General features: G+C 39.4%; 1 protein-coding gene across 1 annotated transcript in view; it reads left to right on the top strand.

Moving 5' to 3' along the window:
• LOC105452010 overlaps positions 1-24,352 on the top strand; it is a 100,760-nt gene that overhangs the window by 64,357 nt on the left and 12,051 nt on the right. The window contains exons 66-110 of the mRNA XM_011692774.1: positions 391-699; positions 1,074-1,400; positions 1,987-2,289; positions 2,518-2,820; positions 3,215-3,532; positions 3,734-4,054; positions 4,298-4,606; positions 4,978-5,301; positions 5,382-5,690; positions 6,535-6,840; positions 6,999-7,316; positions 7,547-7,873; positions 7,965-8,273; positions 8,576-8,905; positions 9,215-9,523; positions 9,597-9,902; positions 9,986-10,300; positions 10,406-10,729; positions 11,175-11,486; positions 11,599-11,925; positions 12,026-12,331; positions 12,436-12,744; positions 12,855-13,172; positions 13,518-13,844; positions 13,935-14,255; positions 14,596-14,922; positions 15,075-15,380; positions 15,477-15,782; positions 15,865-16,182; positions 16,639-16,971; positions 17,243-17,545; positions 17,678-18,013; positions 18,343-18,648; positions 18,812-19,117; positions 19,193-19,510; positions 19,976-20,299; positions 20,406-20,717; positions 20,930-21,271; positions 21,356-21,652; positions 21,760-22,068; positions 22,152-22,469; positions 22,794-23,120; positions 23,199-23,510; positions 23,597-23,920; positions 24,028-24,333. Coding sequence (XP_011691076.1) covers positions 391-699; positions 1,074-1,400; positions 1,987-2,289; positions 2,518-2,820; positions 3,215-3,532; positions 3,734-4,054; positions 4,298-4,606; positions 4,978-5,301; positions 5,382-5,690; positions 6,535-6,840; positions 6,999-7,316; positions 7,547-7,873; positions 7,965-8,273; positions 8,576-8,905; positions 9,215-9,523; positions 9,597-9,902; positions 9,986-10,300; positions 10,406-10,729; positions 11,175-11,486; positions 11,599-11,925; positions 12,026-12,331; positions 12,436-12,744; positions 12,855-13,172; positions 13,518-13,844; positions 13,935-14,255; positions 14,596-14,922; positions 15,075-15,380; positions 15,477-15,782; positions 15,865-16,182; positions 16,639-16,971; positions 17,243-17,545; positions 17,678-18,013; positions 18,343-18,648; positions 18,812-19,117; positions 19,193-19,510; positions 19,976-20,299; positions 20,406-20,717; positions 20,930-21,271; positions 21,356-21,652; positions 21,760-22,068; positions 22,152-22,469; positions 22,794-23,120; positions 23,199-23,510; positions 23,597-23,920; positions 24,028-24,333 — 14,217 coding nt within the window. The remainder of the gene's footprint in view (positions 1-390; positions 700-1,073; positions 1,401-1,986; positions 2,290-2,517; positions 2,821-3,214; positions 3,533-3,733; positions 4,055-4,297; positions 4,607-4,977; positions 5,302-5,381; positions 5,691-6,534; positions 6,841-6,998; positions 7,317-7,546; positions 7,874-7,964; positions 8,274-8,575; positions 8,906-9,214; positions 9,524-9,596; positions 9,903-9,985; positions 10,301-10,405; positions 10,730-11,174; positions 11,487-11,598; positions 11,926-12,025; positions 12,332-12,435; positions 12,745-12,854; positions 13,173-13,517; positions 13,845-13,934; positions 14,256-14,595; positions 14,923-15,074; positions 15,381-15,476; positions 15,783-15,864; positions 16,183-16,638; positions 16,972-17,242; positions 17,546-17,677; positions 18,014-18,342; positions 18,649-18,811; positions 19,118-19,192; positions 19,511-19,975; positions 20,300-20,405; positions 20,718-20,929; positions 21,272-21,355; positions 21,653-21,759; positions 22,069-22,151; positions 22,470-22,793; positions 23,121-23,198; positions 23,511-23,596; positions 23,921-24,027; positions 24,334-24,352) is intronic.

Genomic DNA, 24,352 nt, shown 5'->3' with positions numbered 1-24,352 from the left:
TATATCTTATATATATATATATATAACACAAATATATTAGAAATATTTATTGAAAATTTAACTTGAAGATTAGTTATCTATTATTTTTAAACGCGTTTCGGATTTTATATTTTCATTTCGCTATTTAAAATGATAAATGATTTTAAATATATTTATTGTTCTTTTATCGGCACGCAATATATTTTTAATTAAAAAATCATAAAAAGATCTATTTGATCAGATTCAAATACATTTTAAAATTTAATTTTTACTGTTTATAGAATTTTTATATAGGACTATTTATAGAATTTTTTATCTTGAAGAAAATATGAACATAAAAAGATCACATATTACTGTCTAAAATAATCCATAGAAAATAGTTCCTGAATAATAATACTTTTCTCTACACAGTCCTGCCAGAAACAAACCCGTGCAGTCCATCCCCTTGTGGACCAAATAGTAAATGCCGAGATGTAAATGGTGTTGCCGTTTGCACTTGTCTCCCGAATTTTATTGGCAGTCCTCCAAACTGTCGAGCTGAATGCGTGGTGAACAGCCAATGCTCTCCGGATCTTACTTGCATCAATCAGAAGTGTATATCGCCTTGCCCGAATCCGTGTGGAATAAACACACAATGCAAAGTGATCAGTCACAGTCCCATCTGCGTCTGCAACCTCGGTTATACCGGGGACCCTTTTACGAGATGTTTCCCCGCCCCACGTAAGAACTTGATCTCTCCATCAGCTTCATTCATGCCATTAGTTCACGATTATCGGCTTGATTCATTTTTATTTACGTCAGAAGTTCACGATCATCTTTATTTATTTATTCATTCATGCCACAAATTTACCTTTTCTATCAATCATGACTTAACTTCGAACTGACATTATTACAAGTATCTCCAATTTAATTTACTTTAACATGCCATAATGCATTATTATAATATTAATCCTCATAATTTTGATGTATATTGTATATACAAAAATCTCATTTTTTCATAATACTCTTATAAACACAATTGATTCATTGCTAAATTAGACATCTAAAACAAATGGTGAGTAATTTGTTATGTTTACGTGATTTTATTATTTCAGCACCGATAGATTTTCCCGTAGCCCCTAAAGATCCGTGCTTACCGTCTCCATGCGGTGTGTACGCGGAATGTAGGAATATTGGTGGCACACCGTCGTGCTCTTGTCTATCGACCTACAGAGGATCACCACCGAATTGTCGCCCCGAATGCCGTGTGAATTCCGAATGCCCGATGAATCTTGCCTGTAGCAATGAAAGATGCAGAGATCCCTGTTTAGGCTCTTGCAGTATCACTTCATTATGCACAGTTTATAATCACGCACCTATGTGCACATGTCCTGAGGGATATATCGGTGATCCCTTCAGTAATTGTTATCCCAGACCGACAAGTAAGAGACTCCTCACATCCTAAAATTATGAAAGATTTGTTTCGAAGAAAAATTTTGCGAGTTATAATGTACGATATTTCGTGATGCTTTTTGGATATATTTTGATAGTAATTTTGGTTTTAACTAATGCTATATGCTAATAACAAAAAAATTTTAGTTTGCTCAGACAACGTGAATGTTTAAGATTTCGGATTTTTCGGAAAAAACATTTTCAATTTTTTGAGTGGATGTCTTTTTCATGTTTGTGTTATCTGACTTGATCAAAATTCACATCATTGTGTTATCTGACTTCATCAAAATCTTGATTTTGCTATATTTATTATTTTAAAACTGAAATATTTCCAATAATGGATGCATATTATAATGTTTCAGACATCTTTAAAATTTTTTAAGTTTTTCTTTACGTTCCGCAGTCGTCATTACAGCATCCATTAGATTCTTCAAATCGAAAGAAATACCCGATGCATTAAATATGAATACAATGTCTGAAAGTTTGCATCGAAGAAACTTATGCGTTACATTTTCGTAAAATTTTATTTCGAATACAATCGTGATATTCAAGTTCCTTATCCGCATTCTTTTACAGCGGCACCTGCAGTAATCGACCCTTGTAATTTGAACCCTTGTGGACCGAATGCACGATGCAACAATGGCATTTGCATATGTCTGCCCGAATATCAAGGCGACCCTTACGTAGGTTGCCGTCCCGAGTGTGTCATGAATATTGATTGCGCCCACGATCGTGCGTGCGTGCGCAACAAGTGTGTGGATCCCTGCCCGGGCACGTGCGGTCGAAATGCATTGTGTTCCGTATATAATCATGTACCTATGTGCACCTGTCCGGTCGGAATGGCCGGCAATGCTTTCGTTCAATGTTCCATAATTGAAGGTATAATCAATACGCTCAATCTCTACGAATTTCTACGAATGCTTTATATCGATAATAATAATTAATAATAATAATAATAATAATTGATAATAATTGTAAATTCAGCCTGAAGAAGAATTCTTCAAAATTTGAACAACTTATTTTTTATTATTTTTATTATTATCAATATCGCGTTTGTATTACTTCTTTAAAGACAAAGTATAATACCTCTATTATATCGAATATTAGATATCCCGAAGGGAGATCCCTGCTCACCCTCGCCCTGTGGACCGAACAGTGTTTGCCGAGAAAACAACGGGCAACCTGTGTGCTCATGTGTGGCGGGATTTCTTGGTATACCGCCAGCATGCAGGCCAGAATGCACTGTCAGTTCCGAGTGCCTTCTGACACAAGCGTGTAGCAATCAAAAATGCATAAATCCCTGTCTCGGTGCATGCGGAATTCAAGCCACTTGTCAAGTGATCAATCATAATCCCATATGTAGCTGCGGAGTACTAACCGGAGACCCATTCATTCGGTGTATTCCACGACGTAAGAACAAATATCAACTAAAAGAGTCATTAAGCAATTAATATTGATATCTGATATTTAATGATTTTGAAATATGTACATATAATACGTAGAGATGTAAAAGAGAAAATATTTTACTTTCTTTAAGTTTTAAATACATTAAAAATGAGCCATAATTTCACGAAGAAAAAATTGAAGATAATTTAATATTACATAATATTTATTATTTCAACAAATATTTCATTAAAAATTTTAAAGAATTTTCATTGTGAACACTTAGCTTTATTTTATCTAACATCTTGAATAATTCAAGAATTCTCGAATAATTTTGGCCGAAATAATCGTATGTGAATTTTGAGTTTTAAACACATTTAGTCTGAATTTTTTTTTATTTGACATTTTTCCTTTCTATTAGCACCTGAACCGGTATTGCAAACAAATCCCTGTGTGCCATCTCCTTGTGGAGCAAATTCCGAGTGTCGGGTTGTAGGCGATGCTCCCTCATGTTCGTGTCTAGATGGATTCCTTGGTTCGCCACCGTATTGTAGACCCGAATGCATTAGCAACAGTGAATGTCCTGCTCATTTGGCGTGTATGAATCAGAAATGTAGAGATCCTTGCGAAGGCTCCTGCGGGGCTAATGCCGAATGTCGTGTGGTGAGCCATACACCCATGTGCGTTTGTCCTAGCGATCTCACCGGCGATCCATTCACACAATGTACTATGAAACCACGTAAGCATCGATCTCATACGTACAGATCTGAAATTATATTTAGATCCAAACAAAGCGTACGAAACGTTTAATTTTTTTTTTTTTTAATGAATTGTACATCCCATTGGTTTTCAGACATAAGCTATTATATCTATTATTTTTCTTAAAAAAAATTATTGTTAGAAATGAGTTGTTTCCTAGCTTTATATATTTTATTTTCAGCCACACCAGTCCCACAATCGCCCTGTAAACCGTCACCTTGTGGCTTTAATGCCATTTGCAAGGAACAGTTTGGTGCTGGATCTTGTTCTTGTTTACCAGATTATATCGGCAATCCTTATGAAGGATGTCGACCAGAATGCGTGGTTGATACAGATTGCATATCTACTCTTGCTTGCGTGCAATCAAAATGTAGAGATCCATGTCCCGGTGTCTGCGGACAATTTGCCGAATGTCAAGTAATCAATCATCGACCATCTTGCACATGTATTTCTGGTTATAGCGGCAATCCCTTCCAATACTGTACTTTAATACGTAAAATCGGTACGAATATTTTCTTGAATACTGAGAAATTTCATGCCTCATTTATTGCAACTTTTTATTGTTTTATTTGTAATTTTTTATCTTACACGTTTTCATACGCTTTTTAATAAATTTCTTTAACGCGTGTTAATTTAATTAAAAAATGAGTAGATAATTACGTTTTGATATTTTCGTAAATGAGCATTTTAAATAAGCTTTTCTTCATTAATATCAAAAATTTGAAAGATACATCTATTATTCTAGTCGATACTCCGAGGGATGTTTGTAATCCGTCGCCTTGTGGACCCAACAGCCAATGTCGTGTTAATAACAATCAAGCAGTCTGTTCTTGCCTACCGATTTTCATCGGTAATCCACCCGCGTGTCGTCCTGAATGCGTGACAAGCTCGGATTGCCCACTCAATCTCGCTTGCTTGAATCAAAAGTGTCAAGATCCTTGCCCTGGTTCCTGCGGCAGAAATTCGAATTGTAGAGTTATCAAACATAATCCGATTTGCTCTTGCAAGAACGGTTTTACCGGCGATCCATTTACTGTTTGCTTCCAGACACCTGGTACGATTTTCAACTTTTGTCTATTATTGATATTAATTTCTCTTCTCTCTAGCGAATATGCGCGTTACCAATGCGCAATTATTTATCCGAATAAATACACTCAGATTTCGATAAAATGTTCATCTCAAAAATATTAAAAGCTATTCCGATATCCATGTAACTCTATTCGATTAATTCTCCTCGAATTGATAAATAATAATATTTGTTGACATTTAAAAAATTTAATTTTTGACGCTACGAGAAATATAAATTTTTCGTTTTCGATTGATATTTACAAGAATGTTGTATCGAGATTAGATGTGTAATATGAAATCAATTAGATTTAATAACAATTTTTTATAGCTCTAAAACTTCATAATTCGTAATTGCAGTGAGTCCGCCTATTGTAAGTGACATAAGAGACCCATGCGTACCGTCACCTTGTGGCACATTTGCCGAATGTCGCGATATAGGAGGAGTGCCATCGTGTTCTTGTTTACCAACGTACAGAGGCAGTCCGCCAAATTGTAAACCAGAATGCACGATCAATGCAGAGTGTCCAGCTAATATGGCTTGCATGCAGCAAAGATGTAGAGATCCCTGTCCAGGCTCGTGTGGCATTATGGCCGAATGCAGTGTCGTAAATCACGTGCCAATTTGTTCATGTTTGCCTGATTACACCGGTGACCCTTTCATTGGATGTTCCATAAAGCCACGTAAGATTCCCTATCGAAAATAATTTTTTTGTTATTTCCCCGATAAGTATACTTGATCTTTTCACGCGAAATTATTGCAGTCGTTGTTGCCCCCTCTAAACCGGATCCGTGCACACCTTCGCCTTGCGGAGCCAATACGCAATGCAATGGAGGAATATGCGTTTGCATAGCAGAATATTTCGGCGATCCTTACAGCGGTTGCCGGCCGGAATGCGTATTGAATAACGATTGCCCAAATACGCAAGCATGCGTGCGAAATAAATGCGTGGATCCCTGTCCAGGTGTTTGTGGCCAAAATGCTATGTGCAATGTGTACAATCACGTTCCTATGTGTAGTTGTCCCTCGGGAATGGAAGGAAATGCTTTCGTCTTGTGTTCTCCCGTGCCAGGTATTCTTTGGAAGTTCTAAATGTAAAATAACTGACATGTTAAAATATTTACGATTTTGTTTAAGGAGGTCACCTGGTTTAGGACGCTGAAAAATAGATGATTTTCGCGAATTTTTTTAACAACGTAAAGTAAAGTCGATCTTTCCAAAATTGTAAGGATACATTACTAGATACTTATATTATACAAAAAAATTTTTTAATTAAAGAATTCAAAATAATAACGTCATGATAAATCAGTAATTAAAACGTCTCGCTATTGGAGTTACAAAATGACGGGACAAATAAAGCCGATAATTTCTGTCGGAAACAAAAAAACCAAAAATATTTTTAATTTGTATATAATATGTATAGTCGATGAACTAAAAAAAAAATAAAGAGTGTAAAATTGTAAAACTTTTAGGACTTTAAAGAAAAAGTGACAATTTCGGGAAAAAGGTTTCACTTTCTTTGTGCAATAAAAATTGCTTAAATTAACTTTTTTACACATGTTTTTAGTTCATTTAGGATGGTTGATAATAATTTAAATGAAGAACTTTGAATGAAGTCGATACGTCAAATAGTTTTTTTCTATTTTGCCAATTTTGTAACTCCAGCGACGCGTTTTAATCACTGATTTATCATGACGTTATCTTGAATTTTTTTAATTAAAATTTTTTTTGTATAATATAAATATCGAGTAAAGTATCCTTACAGTTTTTAAAAGATAGACTTTACTTTTCTTTTTTAAAAAAATTTACAAAAATCACCTTTTTTTTCAGCGTCCTAAACCATCCCCTTAATCTTCAAAAATATCCGTATTTTTACTATCGAATCTTTATTCTGTAATTAAAATATTTTCTTATAGCGCCACCCATTAGCAACCCATGTAATCCATCTCCGTGTGGTCCGAACAGTCAATGCCGACAAAATAATATGCAGGCTGTATGTAGTTGCATAAGTGGATTTGTCGGCGCGCCTCCGACTTGTAGGCCCGAATGTGTAATTAGCTCAGATTGCCCGAAGAATGAGGCGTGTACCAATCAAAGATGTCGAGATCCTTGTCCGGGAAGTTGCGGGCGCAACACAATTTGCAACGTCATTAATCACAATCCTGTCTGCGTCTGCCGTTCCGGGATGACTGGCGATCCGTTTATTAATTGTTTCCCCCTTTGTAAGAAAACTCTTTTTTTATTCTTTCTAGAAGATATTCACATACAAATTAACTTTTGCGATTTATTTTATTTTATTATACTTGGAATACACGCATAACATAAATCAATTTCAATATAGTATTATACTTCGATTAATTGAATGGTATTAACTTTAAAGCTGAGGAACCGTTACCTGTGCTTAATCCCTGTCAACCATCGCCTTGTGGACCAAACGCGCAATGCCAAGTGATCAATGATCAACCCTCTTGCTCGTGCTTGCAAGAATTTATCGGATCACCCCCGAACTGTCGGTACGAGTGTATCAGCAATAGCGAATGCTCGAATAAAATGGCTTGCATTAACCAAAAATGTCGCGATCCGTGCATCAACGCATGCGGCGTCAATGCCGTTTGTAATGTCGTTAGTCACACGCCGATGTGCGCGTGCACCCCTGGTTACACTGGCGATCCGTTTACGCAGTGTTCTCCCCAACAGAGTAAGAAGATTTTAAAGAATAATTCAAATATACAAATATATTTAAGAAGTCAAATTTACTTCAGGTTTTATTCGATTTTGATTAATTTACAAACTTTTTATTTGTATGAAAAATCAATTTTGAAAGAATTCAAAATTAATTAATATTAGATTATCATTGCGAGATTATATTCTATTAAGAAGTACTTTTTTTCTTAAGAATGGATCAAATTTCTTTTATTCTCATTTTAGTCGATATACAGCCTAGCGTATCTACGCCATGCATACCGTCTCCGTGTGGTGCAAATGCAGTATGTAGAGTTCAGCAAAATGCTGGTTCTTGTTCGTGCTCGTCCGATTATATCGGCAACCCTTACGAAGGGTGCAGACCTGAGTGTACGCTCAATTCCGATTGCCCGTCCAATCAGGCGTGTATCGGTTTGAAATGCAAAGATCCGTGTCCAGGAACGTGCGGCCAAAACGCGCAATGCTATGTGATTAATCATGCGCCAACTTGCACTTGTTTCGAGCGGTACACGGGAAATCCATTCATATTCTGCAGTCTTATCGTCGAAGCCCGTAAGAGATTGCTTAAAAAGCTCGTCCGTTCCGAGCTTTCTATCTGTACTAGAGACAATTGCGTGATTTTAAATACCTAACTTTCTTGCAGCGATTATAGCAGATAATCCCTGTCAACCATCTCCTTGCGGGCCATATAGTCAGTGCAGAGCAAGCAATGGCCAAGCTGTTTGCTCTTGTTTGCCGACTTATATCGGCGCACCACCCGGTTGTAGACCCGAATGCACAGTTAGCACGGACTGCGCGACGAATCGCGCTTGCGAGAATAATAAGTGTGTTGATCCTTGTCCCAACTCGTGCGGTCAGGGCACGACGTGTAGAGTCGTGAACCATAGTCCAATATGTATGTGCAAACCAGGATTCAGCGGTGATCCATTCATCCGCTGCTTATTCGTACCACGTAAGCCTTCTGCTCTAATTCGTTATTTTTTTAATATTAAAAAAAATGTTATTATGACGTTTTTTCTATAACTTTAATTATCTTTGCACTAAAATTTTTCTTTGTTTCCATTTAAAATTTTTATTATGAGACATAGTAAAATTATACCCTTGAAAATTACATATTTATATACGTTACATATATATGAAATATAAAGAATTTTTTTTATGAATTAAAGAATAAGTCATATAATTAAATTTTATTTTAAAAGCATTTTTTAATAGTTTTGTTTTGAAATTTAGAGATTTTATTGTAAATTTTAGCTACTCCGAGCTACTTACCGAGTCTACCCTCGGATCCTTGTATACCCTCACCGTGTGGACCCAACGCGCAATGTCGCAACATCAATGGTTATTCATCTTGTTCTTGTATGATTAATTACATTGGTACACCACCAAATTGTCGTCCCGAATGCGTTATTCCTGCCGATTGTCCGAGCAATCAGGCTTGTATTCGCGAGAGATGTCAAGATCCCTGTCCAGGTTCTTGCGGCCTGAATGCCGATTGTACTGTTCACAATCACATTCCAATCTGCAGATGTATAGAAAGTTATACTGGCGATCCATTTACTGGATGTCAGCCTATGCCAATCTGTAAGTTATATATCAAAATTTATTTAATTTTTTTTACAACTATATCACAGAGAAAATTTCCTTTTAAAATTTATTCTGAAAATCATGTTAATTGTGGGATAATATAGCATTTCGACAAATTTTACTGTGCACTACAATAAATTTATTGTAGTTTATATTAAAAAATATAGTGAAAATCACATAAAATTCATCGAAATACTATATCGTCCTACGACATGATTTTCAGGGTAAATTTTAAAATAAAATTCTCTCCGTGTACGTTTTTGTATTCATAATTTCACTTTTAAATTGATATTTGTAATAACATAGACAACGAGCCAACGCAGCCAATTGATCCATGCAGTAGCTCACCCTGTGGACCAAACGCTCAATGCAATAATGGCATTTGCACTTGTCTACCTGAATACTTTGGCGACCCATACGCTGGCTGTCGACCAGAATGCGTACTCAGTACAGACTGCTCATTTGACAAGGCATGCATACGAAACAGATGTATTGATCCTTGTCCAGGTACTTGCGGACAAAACAGTTTATGCAACGTGATAAATCACACGCCTATGTGCAGTTGTCCCTCTGGTACCTCTGGAAACGCATTCATTTCTTGCGATGTAATGAGAGGTATGACATCAAAAGAGACAAGAAATTTGATTTACGTGTTTGAGAATATTAATCGATACCTTATCGTATGTAGTTCCACCCGTGACAAGACCATGCACCCCGAATCCTTGCGGTCCAAACAGCATATGTCGAGAATTAAATGAGCAAGCCGTGTGCACTTGTGCGCCAGAATTCCTTGGGTCGCCGCCTCTCTGTCGACCCGAATGTACCCTCAGCTCCGACTGTCGGCCGAACGAAGCTTGCGCTAATCAGAAATGCAAAGATCCTTGCCCCGGTACATGCGGCATCCAAGCGAGATGCGTAGTCGTCAATCACAACCCTGTTTGCTCGTGCCCCGAGCGCTACACTGGCGATCCGTTTATCAGATGCGATATTATGAGTAAGATACAATCTCGATTTAAAGTACACGTAAGCCCCGACCACCAGATTAAAATCATAAAACATAATTGTTATTTTATCCAGAATCGGTAGCACCTGTAATAGTAAATCCTTGTCAGCCTTCGCCCTGCGGGCCGTACGCTCAGTGCCAGGTCATTAACAATTTACCATCCTGCTCGTGCCTACCCGAATACAGAGGCTCGCCCCCGTATTGTCGACCCGAATGTATTTCCAATCCTGAGTGTCCCAGCCATCAAAGTTGCGTGCGGCAAAAGTGCAGGGACCCCTGCCCAGGTTTATGCGGGGAAAATGCGGAATGCCACGTGGTACAACACGTGCCCCATTGCGTCTGTTCCTACGGTCTCACCGGTGATCCGTACACGCGCTGTTCTGCGATACGTAAGGGATAAAATCCTTTTACATAAAACCGTAAAATTAACTGACAAAATTATCTGGCCTTACGTGCGACGTTGCTTAATCCGTTTGCCCTTTACGTTGTTTTAGCACGCCCAATAGAACTGGAACCGGAACCATCACCCTGCTCGAACTTCGAATGTGGCGCGAATGCAATATGTAGAGAGCGAGACAATGTCGCAATTTGTCAGTGTGTCTCTAGCTATATCGGTAATCCGTACCTAGCGTGTCGACCCGAATGCATTATTAATCCTGATTGTCCATCCAATTTGATGTGCGTAAGAAACAAGTGTGCCAACCCCTGTGCAGGCATGTGCGGCCGAAACGCCGAGTGTTCGGTTGTCAATCATCAACCGATGTGCACATGTCTCCCCGGATATACCGGAGATCCCTTCATTTCTTGTTCCGTAGATAGTAAGTGTTCCTAATCATACAGTTTCTGTACAGTAATCTCATATCGCAAAACTTTATGATAAAAATTATACAAAATATTGAATCCATAAAAATTTTCTTACATATTGTATTTGTTTTTTGGTTTTTATACGAGTCTTATTACACAAGTATATTAAAATTTAGATGTTCATATAATATTAGCATTCTCTTGTTGTTAAAATTTTAATTTTATTAGAATGAAAATTTGAAATAAAAGATTAAAAAAATTTTAACTGTTTAAATTAATATTAAAAATTTATATTTTTTAGAAAAGAAAAAGAAATTTTTATATTTTATATTTTTATGTAGAAACTGGTAATTTTAAAACACAATTAAAAATTAATTGCTTTTAGAAACAAATTTTAAAAAACATTGAATGTTTCTACTTATCTACGTGAATTTTACTAATGCATTAAATTTTTCCCAGAAATAATCTCAGATGAAAACGTTTGCGCCCCGTCACCCTGTGGACCCAACAGCAAATGCAAAGAAGTGTCCGGACAGGCTGTTTGTTCATGTCTCCCGACGTACGTTGGAACCCCACCTGCATGTAGACCTGAATGTGTCGCTAGTTCAGAGTGTTCCCCGCAATTAGTGTGCAAGGACTACAAATGCGTGAACCCCTGCCCAAGCCCATGCGGACTCAATACCAATTGTGCGGTCGTTAATCACAGCCCAATCTGCAGTTGTATGTCCGGTTACAGTGGAGATCCATTCACCATATGCTCGTTAATTCCACGTAAGACTATCATCGAATGCATGAAGAACTATGTCCCAATCTCTCAACATATATTGCCCTACGTCCTTTACATGTTGCACGATCATCAACCACAACTCCGAATATCTTTCAGCTATAACGCCACCACCGGTACAGAAAGACCCCTGCGTACCATCCCCGTGCGGTAGTTTCTCCCAATGCAGAAATATCGGTGGCTCTCCCGCGTGTACCTGCCTGGAAAATTATATGGGCCAACCGCCCAATTGCAGGCCCGAATGTACCATACACTCGGAATGTTCGAGTGATAAGGCCTGTATTAACATGAAGTGTGCGGATCCATGCCCCGGCTCGTGCGGTACCAATGCCTTGTGTTCGGTTGTTAATCACATTCCCACGTGCAGATGTCCCGAGGGATACACCGGAAATACATTTGTCTTTTGCGAGATATTGCCACCGACACGTAAGCGTTACGAGCCATCCAATAGTACTCTCGAAATCTCGACATGGCTGGAAGTGTGATTGAAGCTTGTTAATTTTCCTGTATCGATTATATTTTGCAGCGATTCCATCCCCAGTCGAAGATGCCTGCGTCCCGTCACCCTGTGGCCCTAACGCGCAATGCTTTGACGGTATCTGTACTTGCTTACCGGAATTCCGAGGAGATCCGAACGTAGGTTGCCGACCGGAGTGTGTCCTAAACGCAGATTGTCCCCGCGATAGAGCGTGCATACGTAACAAATGTTTGGACCCATGCCCCGGAGCTTGCGCCATTAACGCATTATGCACTGTGATCGCTCACGTTCCCATGTGCAGTTGCCCTGGAAATATGACCGGCAATGCATTCAGCCAATGCACACCTCTACAAGGTATATAATGTCCCGTCATTAAAGAGATCCCCCTTTTATCGCCTTTCTAATTTCTTTCATAAATTATTTCCAAGAATTAAAAATTCATTATTTTTGTGTACCAGACATACCACCCGCTAATCCATGCGCCCCTTCACCCTGCGGACCGAATAGCGAATGTCGCGTTATAAACAATCAGGCGGTCTGCTCCTGTATAAGAGGATATTTAGGTAGCCCTCCGACCTGCAGACCCGAGTGCATAGTCAGCACGGATTGCCTCCAGAATGAGGCCTGTAGCAATCAGAAGTGTACGAATCCTTGTCCCGGAAGTTGCGGATTAGGCGCATCTTGTCAAGTAGTGAATCATAATCCGATTTGCGTTTGCCCACCTTCTCAAACGGGTGATCCTTTTATTAGATGCTATTTAGCACCACGTAAGTATCGCTTGTTACGTCCGTGTTTTTTATCAATGTGATAGATCCCAAGGAAGGGATTTGAAAAAATTTTTCTTTTTTTTTTTATACATCAAATTTTGTCCTTTTAGCTCAAACACCTGTATTACCTCCCACGCCATGTAAGCCAAATCCGTGCGGTCCCAATTCGCAATGCCAGCCGCGCGGCGACGAATCTGTGTGCACGTGTTCACCCGATTTCATCGGCAGTCCGCCCAATTGTAGAGCGGAGTGCGTCAGTAATAGCGAATGCTCTAATCACCTAGCCTGTATTAATAAGAAATGTCAAGACCCGTGTGTTGGTTCCTGCGGTGCGAATGCTAATTGTCACGTTGTCAGTCACACCCCAATGTGTTCTTGCATAAATGGTTACACCGGCGATCCATTCACGCAATGTATCTTTAGAGAGCGTAAGTACCATTTGAAAATTGAAACTAATATAATTTCGGTGACTTTCTATTACACAAAGAATGAAATGAAAAATCACCGTAATTATAGATTTTGATATCTGTTTTGTACAGGAACATTCGCATTTTTAAAATTCTCTTTTTATTATTTATCTATTTATATTTCTATGCTCATTGAATTTTGCACAAAAACTGTTGCATTACCATTATCACGAACAAATTTTGTTGAAATGAAAAATTACCGTAATTATAGATTTTGATATCTGTTTTGTACAGAAACATTCGCATTTTTTAAATTCTCTTTTTATTATTTATTTATAATTTATGCTCATTGATATCATCTTTTAGCTACACCATTGCCACCCGCACCAATCGATCCCTGCACTCCCTCTCCTTGCGGCTCTAATGCAGTGTGCAAGGAATTCAACGGTGCCGGTTCGTGTACGTGCTTGCCGAATTACACCGGCAACCCGTACGAAGGATGTAGGCCAGAATGTGTCCTAAATTCGGATTGCCCTGCCAACTTGGCTTGTATAAATACGAAATGTAGAGATCCGTGCCCGGGATCGTGCGGGCGCAATGCGTTATGTCAGGTGGTTAACCATTTGCCAGTATGCAACTGTTATCCTAGATATACCGGCGATGCCTTCTTATATTGCGCTCCGATAGAAATAGGTATGATTATATCATCTGTGTCCGAATGCATTTATTCGGTTAATAACGAAATGCAATCGTGATTGATTCGCAAAACATTGCCATTTTTAGAAGGAGCTAGTGCCGTCAGTAATCCTTGCGAACCATCACCCTGTGGACCCAACAGCTTGTGTCGCGTTGTGGATAATACGAGCGTCTGTACTTGTTTACCTGACTTCCAATGGGTGGCCAGCCCACCAAATTGTCGCCCTGAGTGCACTGTCAGTGCCGAGTGTGCTTTTAATCTAGCATGCATCTCATATAAATGTAGCGACCCTTGTCGTACATTATGCGGTTCTAATGCAAGATGCGAAACCATCAATCATAATCCTATATGCTCGTGCCCACCTAATTTAACTGGTGATCCATTCGTTGCCTGCTTTGAAATGCCACGTAAGAATAACTGAAAATATAAAATCTTGTAAATTGAAATCATAAAGTAAACTAAATCAAATATCAAGAGATCGGAGAAATATTTTCTCAAATTCTAAATATATTCTTTTCAGAAATTTTTTTTAGAAAAAAATTTCTAAATTTTTTTGTCTAGAAAAATCTTTTTTTCAGAAAATTCCTTTTTTTTTTAATAAGATAAATTTTTAAATATTAGTAATTTTTTTTCATTAGATGAAACATTTCTTCTACTTTTTGCTTTAATTAGAAAACATTGAGACGTTATCAAAGAAAATTAAATATTCAAGGAAAGCGTGTAACAGATATATTTATATGCCCATAGCGAAAGATGAAGTTCGTCCACTTGTGAATCCTTGCGCACCTTCACCTTGCGGACCTTATTCAGAATGTCGTGACATTAACGGCCAAGCATCCTGCGCTTGTTTATCAACATATATAGGAACACCACCCAATTGCAGGCCCGAATGTTCAGTTAATCCAGAATGCCCAACTAATCAAGCGTGTATACAGAGAAAGTGTCGAAATCCTTGCGATGGAGTTTGTGGAGTAGGAGCAATTTGTAATGTCATTCGTCACACACCCACATGTTCTTGTCCCAGTGGATTCACTGGGGATCCATTTGTAGTGTGTAGACTAATTCCAGAGGAAGGTAAGACAAGAGAATATTCGTGATGTTATTTATAGAAATAGACAGACCTGTACATTATATTTCTTTATGGTATTTAAAATATGAAAATGATCTCACTTTTAAATTCACAATTAGCTTGATCGAAAACTGAATGTTAAAATTCGTTTCTCCAGAAATTCCGGCACTCAAACCAGTAGATCCATGCTTAAATTGCGGCGCGAATACGCAATGCTTTAACGGTATATGCACCTGTCTCCCCGAGTATCAAGGGAATCCAAATTTCGGATGCCGTCCAGAATGTATCCTGAATTCGGATTGTTCGAGAGACCGAGCTTGCATTAAGAGCAAGTGTCAAGATCCGTGCGGTCTTGGAATTTGCGGTGTCAATGCCTTGTGTTCCGTTGTAAATCACGTACCAGTCTGCACTTGTCCGCAGAGAATGTCTGGCAACGCGTTTGTGCAGTGCTCCCTAATAGAAGGTACTCAATCGAGTAATTAATCCGAATTTGTCACGAATGACCGATATTGTAATTATGTATTCCCTGTTGTAATTGATCTTTTTTACATTTAAACAGACACGATACCAAAAGACCCGTGTAACCCAACACCCTGCGGACCGAATAGTCAGTGTCGAAAGGTAAAGAATCAGGCTGTCTGCTCGTGTCTCCCTGGATATTTGGACGCACCGCCTAATTGCCGAGCCGAATGCATTATTAGTTCCGATTGTCTTGCCAACATGGCTTGTAATAATCAAAAATGCATAGACCCCTGCCCTGGAACATGCGGCATCAGAGCCCAATGCACCGTGGTCAATCATAATCCGATTTGTTCTTGTCCTTCCGAGTTGACCGGCGATCCCTTCACTCAGTGCATTCCGAGACGTGAGTAATTTAAAAGCAATAGTTGACCAGTCGCATTAGACTTATCGCTAAGGAAACATTGCATTCTTAATTTTCTTAACAGCGGCAGAGCCTCCAACGCCCATTAATCCATGCGTTCCATCTCCGTGTGGACTTAACAGTAAATGCGAAGTTGTAAACAATGCATACTCCTGCTCTTGTTTGCCAGAGTTTATTGGCGATCCGCCGAATTGTAGACCTGAATGCGTTAGCAATAGTGAGTGTTCCACGCAGCTAGCGTGCATCAATCAGAAATGCCGCGATCCGTGTCCAGGCTCCTGCGGCATTAATTCTGATTGCCGAGTAATAAGTCATACACCTATGTGCATTTGCCTTGCTGGATTTGAAGGAGATCCATTTATATTATGCAACCCCAAGCAAAGTAAGTGTAGTAATTGTGTGGTATTGTCTAAGGTCATTGTCTACCTTAAAATCACAGAATACATTTTTTAATCGCCGATATTATGACAAGTTTTTAAGTTTTAACATTAAATAACGATTAAAGTAAATTCTTGTGGTTAAGATTAAATGTATTTATGTAATTGGAATTATAAATGTAAAGTAAGATATATATTATTATCTATTACAATATAATATTATTTATATTTATATATTATTTTATTGCCATATATACATATATATATAATTTATTTATTATTGTAATTTATTACATCTTTAATGCTTGTAATTTAAAATCAATGCTTTGTTATGGCAATTTACTTTGTTAAATTTTTAGTATCTGCGATTGAAAATATACATTTGATGATTTTCTGGTATATTGACGATTTACCAGAACGATTACCTTACAACAGGAAGTAAATTTGATATTTTTTTGTAGACGAAGTTATAAATGTTATAAAACCAACACCCTGTATTCCGTCACCGTGCGGCTTTAATGCGGTATGTCGTGAATCGAACGGTGTCGGTTCTTGTACGTGTCTATCAGATTATACAGGCAATCCATACGAAGGCTGTCGACCCGAATGTACGATAAACTCCGATTGCACCGCGGATCGAGCGTGCGTTGGATCGAAATGTCAAAATCCTTGTCCAGGTTTCTGCGGATATAATGCAATTTGCCAAGTAGTAAATCACGTGCCGTTATGCACATGTCAACCTGGATACAGCGGTAACCCGTTCGTCTCTTGTAACAGAATTATACAAGAAACGAGTAAGTGATTTATAAGTTCTTAGAAGACACAGTTTATAATCTAATCTGATAAATAATTCGTGATTTTTATATATATATCGCAATATTTTCAAAACTTTTAACTTATTCAAAATTAATTACAATTCAGTAAAATGTAATAAGTATAAGTAATAGTTCAATATCGAGTCAATTGTTCTCTTAACAATTTTGCGTAAATATAACATTTATTTTTCGACTTATTTTTCTAGAATTCTCGTAACTTTACGAAATTTAACTTAAGATCTTTTTTTAGCGGTAGAACGTAATCCATGCAGTCCTTCGCCATGTGGACTTAATAGTCAGTGCCGCGAATTAAACGGTCAAGCGGTGTGCTCTTGCTTACCTACATTTATCGGAACCCCGCCGAACTGTCGCGCGGAGTGTACAGTCAGCTCCGATTGTTCCGTAAATCGTGCCTGCAAGAATCGTAAATGCGTTGATCCATGCCCCGGAATTTGTGGTATCAACGCAAGATGCGAAGTGATTAATCATAGCCCGATTTGTAGTTGTAACCAAGGTTTTACCGGCGATCCTTTCGTAACGTGCTTCCAAACGCGTAAGTACGCCGTAAAATACGAACTTGTTTAACGTGTTGGATATGCATACTTTTTAACTTGAGCGTAAATTTTTTAAAGCACGTACACATAAATATTTCGTATGATATTAAATAGAAATTATTCGTTTACAGAAATAGACATATATACCCCTCAAACGCCAGAAAATCCATGCGTTCCATCTCCTTGCGGTCCATTTGCCACTTGCCGCGATAGCGGCTACGCGGGCGTGCCGACGTGCACGTGTCTGGAAAATTACATTGGTAGCCCTCCGAACTGTCGGCCAGAATGCACCGTTGATTCTGAGTGCAGCAACGATCGAGCCTGTTTGAGACAAAAATGCAGAGACCCATGCCCGGGCTCGTGTGGTATCGGTGCTCAGTGCCTTGTGGTTAATCACATGGCCGTTTGTCTCTGCCCAACAGGTTACACCGGAGATGCATTTGCTAATTGCTTCCCAGAACCTCCTCGTAAGCATTTATCCTTGTTTCGTAATATAATTATATCATCTATACGATCAATAAGAGAAAAATGGGGAATGTAGATGCAAGTTTTTTAAATTAATTTTTTAATAAGAATTTCTTATAAGTAAATCTTTAATTTATAATTTTAGCATTGACAAAAATTTATGTCGGTTATAAATTCACTATAATGAGTCGAACGGTTTTATTGTGTAAATTTAAAAAAATAATATTATACTAGGATATTTCAAAATACTATAGATTATATTCTGTATCATCGTAAGCCCTTTATAAGCTAAGCAAAGATGTTCATTCAATATGGACAATGATATTTGCAGCTGCACCTATACCACAAGACCCTTGTAATCCATCCCCGTGCGGAGCCAATGCGATATGTCGCGACGGTGTCTGTACTTGTCTGCCCGAATATCGCGGTGATCCTTACACTTCGTGTCGACCCGAGTGTGTACAAAATCCGGATTGTCCATTAGACAAGGCGTGTGTTCGCAATAAGTGCTCTGATCCATGCATTGGAGTTTGCGGGCAAAACGCAAAATGCACAGTCATAAATCACACTCCAATGTGCGCCTGCCCAGAAGGGATGTCCGGCAATGCGTTTGCGGCGTGTTATCCGATCATTCAAGGTAAAATTCATTGACAATCACGTGCTGTTTGCACACTAGAGACAATTATTATTAATTAAAATTGTAAAATCCTTGTTACCAAGAGTCGTTCTGTCACAAAAAAAATTAATTTGCTCAAAGATATCTTGCGGAGAGAAAATTTCGACATTAATTGATTTTGCAGATCAAACTGTCCAGAATCCATGTAACCCGTCACCCTGCGGTCCGAACAGTCGATGTCAGAACTTTAACAATCAAGCAGTATGTACGTGCATACCTGGATTTATAGGAAATCCGCCTGTCTGCCGACCCGAGTGCATAGTTAATACTGATTGTGCACTGAACGAGGCTTGCATCAACATGAAATGTGGCAATCCTTGCCTTGGTGCGTGCGGTATATCCGCTCGTTGCCAAGTGTTGAATCATAATCCAATTTGCACCTGTCCCCCTGTATTCACCGGCGATCCGTTCATACGTTGCATACCAAGACGTAGGTTTTTCTGATAATTATAAACGTATATTTGTGTCGAGCATATAACAATTTGTATCTTTTTATCTCTTAAAGCGGAGGATATTCCAAAACCGATAAACCCGTGTCAACCGTCACCTTGTGGCCCTAATGCTCAATGTCAAGTCATCAATAATACTCCGTCATGTTCTTGCATGAGAGAGTTCATTGGAACGCCACCGAACTGTAGACCGGAGTGTGTTAGTAATAGCGAGTGCCCGAGCCAAATGGCATGTATTAATCGTAAATGTAGAGACCCATGTCCTGGATCTTGTCATCCTCTGGCTAATTGCTATGTCGTTAATCATGTGCCTACTTGCACGTGTCGTATCGGTTACACAGGCGATCCGTTCGTTCAATGCACGGTCATGCCCAGTAAGTTCAAATATACTTGATTTTTTAATGTTTTTTTTTTATAGACACTTTGTTGATTGAATACTCATTCTGCATTGCTATCAATAATAATTTTTTTTTATGTTGCACTTTTATTATAGTAACATTACGGCTGTGAAACTTAATCAGTACACGGAGAAAATTTTCTTTTAAAATTTACTCTGAAAATCATGTTAATCGTGAGACAACATAATATTTCGTCAAATTTTATGTGATTTTCTCCGTTTTTTTTTACTGTGCACTACAATAAATTTGTTATAGTACATATTTAAAATAGTAAAAATCACTCGAAAAATAGTAAAAATTTCTCGAAATACTATGTCGTTCTACGATTAACATGATTTTAAGGTAAATTTTAAAATAAAATTCTCTCCGTGTAGAGTTCTATTAATTAAAAATGTATTAAGAAGTTGATGCTATGGGTAGGATAAAGCTATGTTCTTTTAGGCGAACCTCCGACACCGAGACAACCTTGTCAACCATCCCCTTGTGGAACAAACGCCGTATGTAGAGAACAAAATGGCATTGGTTCTTGTACATGCTTGCCCGAGTATATTGGAAATCCCTACGAAGGATGCCGTCCCGAATGTACCATTTCGTCAGACTGTCCCGCACATTTAGCGTGCATTGGATCAAAGTGTCAGAATCCATGTCCCGGTTCATGCGGCACCAATACCAATTGTCAAGTTGTCAACAATGTCCCCGTTTGCACTTGTATCCCTGGTTACACGGGCAATCCGTATACAAACTGCATTTATCAGACTTTCAGCAGTAAGTAATGTTAAACGAGCCTAAGAGAGAAATTAAGTGGCATACATATAAAAAAGATCGAAAATTGCATAAATGATACGTTAAATTTAACATTATGTTATTATAGTTCCCGATGAAAAGCGTGAACCATGCAAACCTTCTCCATGCGGCCCCAATAGTCAATGCACCGATAATAACGGTCAAGCTGTCTGTTCCTGCTTGCCTCAGTTTATCGGAACTCCGCCAAATTGTAGACCAGAATGCTTAGTAAATTCTGAATGCGGATCGACCCGAGCATGCGTGAATCAAAAATGTGTAGATCCATGTATCGGCACCTGTGGTCGTGATGCTCAATGCAAAGTCATACATCACAGCCCGATTTGTATTTGCGCAAATGGCTTTACGGGTGATCCCTTCATTTATTGCTTCGCCGTGCCAAGTATGTTTAGTAGGACAAGATTCTTTTTTTATAAAATTAAAAATTTGTCAAAATTAAATTGTTTTTATCAATTTCTGATTTAATAGCATCCTTTTTTTTATAAAATTTAAAAATTTGTTAAAATTATATTGTTTTTATCAATTTCTGATTTAATAGCATCCATTTTTGTATACTCGAAGAATATCAATATTACTTACACTTCTTTTTCGTAGTCTCGAAACCAGAAGATAAATATCCGAGGGACCCATGCTTACCCTCACCTTGCGGACCCAATGCCCTATGCAGAGCCATTGGCGATGCACCAGCGTGCAGTTGCATGCAAAATTACATGGGTGTTCCACCTAACTGTCGACCCGAGTGCTCAATAAATTCGGATTGTCCTGCTAATAGAGCTTGTATCAGGGAAAAATGTCGAGATCCTTGTCCAGGATCATGTGGCCTCTTGGCACGCTGTTCGGTGATTAATCATACGCCATCCTGCGTATGTCCGGAAGGATATACCGGTGATCCCTTCATCGGTTGCAACGTTTTACCTCAGTTACCTCCGTTACCCCGTAAGAACTTGAGTCACGTTATTTATCGCAGCAATGTTACATACTATTCTAAATCGCTGCAATTTTGACCTGTGCATATTTCAGTACCTCCTCCAGACCGATGCAACCCATCACCGTGCGGTCAGAACACTAGATGCAACAACGGAATTTGCACATGCATACCAGAATACTTTGGTGATCCGTACGTCGGTTGCCGACCAGAATGTGTGATTAACACCGATTGTTCCCGCGATAAGGCATGCATGCTGCACAAATGTCGCGATCCGTGTGTCGGGACGTGCGGCTTTAACGCGGAATGCATTGTTGTTAATCATTTGCCCATGTGTAGTTGCCCAAGAAATATGACCGGTAGCGCATTCGTTTTGTGCACCCCTCTTCAAGGTTTGTATGAGTGGTATGAATTAAGTATGAGAGTTCGCTCGAGTGTGTATTCGTTTCGAGAATATTTCCCGATATAAAAGTGAAATAATTATCTATTATTAAATTAGATACGATCATCGTGGAACAACCGTGCAATCCGTCCCCCTGCGGTCCGAACAGTCACTGTCGCGTGTCAAATGGTCAAGCCATTTGCGCGTGTATCGCCGGATTTAGAGGCGCCCCGCCGTCCTGTAGACCGGAATGCCTCATAAGCGCTGACTGCGCCCGCAATAGAGCCTGCAGCAATCAAAAATGCATTGATCCATGCCTCGGTGCATGTGGATTAACCGCACAATGTACCGTCGTGAATCACAATCCCATATGCAATTGCCCGCCTTTGTACACGGGAGATCCATTCGTTCAATGCATTCGACAACGTAAGAATTTTACGCAACTCGAGATTTATTGTCACATAATTTATGTTGTGTCAAGATAAGTATAACAACTTTAAATATTGCAGCGGAAGAACCACAGCCACCGATAGACCCCTGTCAACCCTCACCTTGCGGCCCGAATGCAATATGTCGAGTCCTCAACGGCGCCCCGTCGTGTTCGTGCTTGCCCCAATTTATCGGCACTCCGCCTAGATGTAGACCGGAGTGTATTAGTAATAGCGAATGCCCTAGTCAACAAGCTTGCATTAATCAAAAGTGCCGCGATCCTTGTCCGGGATCGTGCGGTAGGAATGCTGAATGTAGAACTGTTAGTCACACCCCGATGTGCATTTGCGCCGGTGGCTTTACCGGTGATCCATTTATCCAGTGCAATCCCCGACCGAGTAAGTTTTGAAGAATGTAGTAAATTATCTTAAAAATACGTTACGTGGAGAGAATTTCCTTCTAAAATTTACTCTGAAAATCATTATTAATCGTGGGACAACATAATATTTCGACAAATTTTATTGTGCACAATAAATTTGTTGCAATATATACTAAAAAATATAACTCTGAAAATCACATCAAATTCATCGAAATACTATGTTGTTCTACGATTAACATGATTTTCAGGGTAAATTTTAAAATAAAATTCTCTCCGTGTAATTTTTATCATAAATTTCGTTAAACATGTTTAATAGTTGAGCAATCTACGCCCTCTATTTTAGTTGACATACCGCTTGTTCCACTAAATCCATGTCAGCCGTCGCCATGTGGCGCGAACGCTATGTGCCGTGAAATTTCTGGCTCAGCTTCCTGCACTTGTCTGCCCGATTTCTACGGAAATCCGTATGAGGGTTGTAGACCCGAGTGCGTAATTAACTCCGACTGTACGTCCAATCGAGCTTGCATAAGAAACAAATGTCAGGACCCTTGCCCAGGAACATGCGGTGTCAATGCGATTTGCGAAGTCATCAATCACATACCGGCGTGCAGCTGTCAACCACGATATACCGGAGACCCGTTCAGATATTGCGAATTTATGCAAGAAACTCGTAAGTGGACTCAAGTTTGTCCGTTATTAGTCGTTTAACAGAAACATTATGTCTCACCTTTTGATCGATCTCACACAGCTCCGGTGCCTGTAGGCGACCCTTGCCAGCCATCCCCGTGCGGTCCGAATAGTCGATGCCTCAATGTAAACGGAAAAGCCAGCTGTTCGTGCCTGTCTACCTATCAAGGAATTCCTCCCGACTGCAAACCCGAATGTGTCGTTAGCACAGAATGTCCTATGAATCGCGCGTGTGTCAATCAGAAATGCGTCGATCCATGCCCAGGCGTATGCGGTATCAACGCCAAGTGCGACGCCTTGTCCCACAGTCCATTCTGTAGTTGCGGACCCAGTCAGATTGGAGATCCCTTCGTCAAGTGTTTCGATATGCCCCGTAAGTTCCGAAAGAAATTCATCGCGCAAATATTGTGCAGCTAAGAGTGGCCTGCGTACGGAGATTGTTATGTAATTTTATTCCAGTGATGCCCACACCAACGGTACAAGTAAATCCTTGCGTTCCATCGCCCTGCGGACCTTTTTCCACTTGTCAAGACAGGGGAGGCTATCCGTCTTGCATGTGTATGCCCAATTACATTGGATCGCCACCTTATTGCCGCGCCGAATGTTCAATTAACTCTGATTGCACCAGCAATAAAGCCTGCATCAGAGAAAAATGCAGAGACCCCTGTCCTGGATCCTGTGGTTTTAATGCCTTGTGCACTGTAATCAACCATACCCCGGTTTGCACGTGTCCCGATAGATACACAGGCGATCCTTTCAGCAACTGTTATCAGGCACCCATGCGTAAGAATTTTCGTTATATTATTGCTCACATATATGTTCTTTTTTTTATATAAATCAATAGTATAAAACGATCATCGTTAAATTTATACTTACGTCTTTCGATACAGACATTCCTACAGTAACGTCAGACCCATGTAACCCATCGCCATGCGGGCTTAATGCCGAGTGCCATAACGGAATCTGCAATTGTATACCTGAATATCGTGGTGATCCGTATCGGGAATGTCGGCCGGAGTGCGTGCAGAATTCCGACTGTCCGTTCGATAGAGCTTGCGCAAATAACAAGTGCGTGGATCCCTGCGTCGGAATTTGCGGCCAGAATGCGGAATGCGCGGTCATCAATCACGTGTCCACCTGTAGCTGCATCAAGAATTACGAAGGCGATCCGTTCACCCTTTGTAAACGTGTACAACGTGAGTCTCCCTACCTTTT

This window comes from Wasmannia auropunctata, unplaced genomic scaffold (assembly GCF_000956235.1).
Source record: "Wasmannia auropunctata unplaced genomic scaffold, wasmannia.A_1.0 LD336039.1, whole genome shotgun sequence".
NCBI lineage: Eukaryota > Metazoa > Arthropoda > Insecta > Hymenoptera > Formicidae > Wasmannia > Wasmannia auropunctata.
The sequence above is the reverse complement of the archived record's forward strand: the minus strand, read 5'-3'. Positions and strand labels throughout refer to the sequence as shown.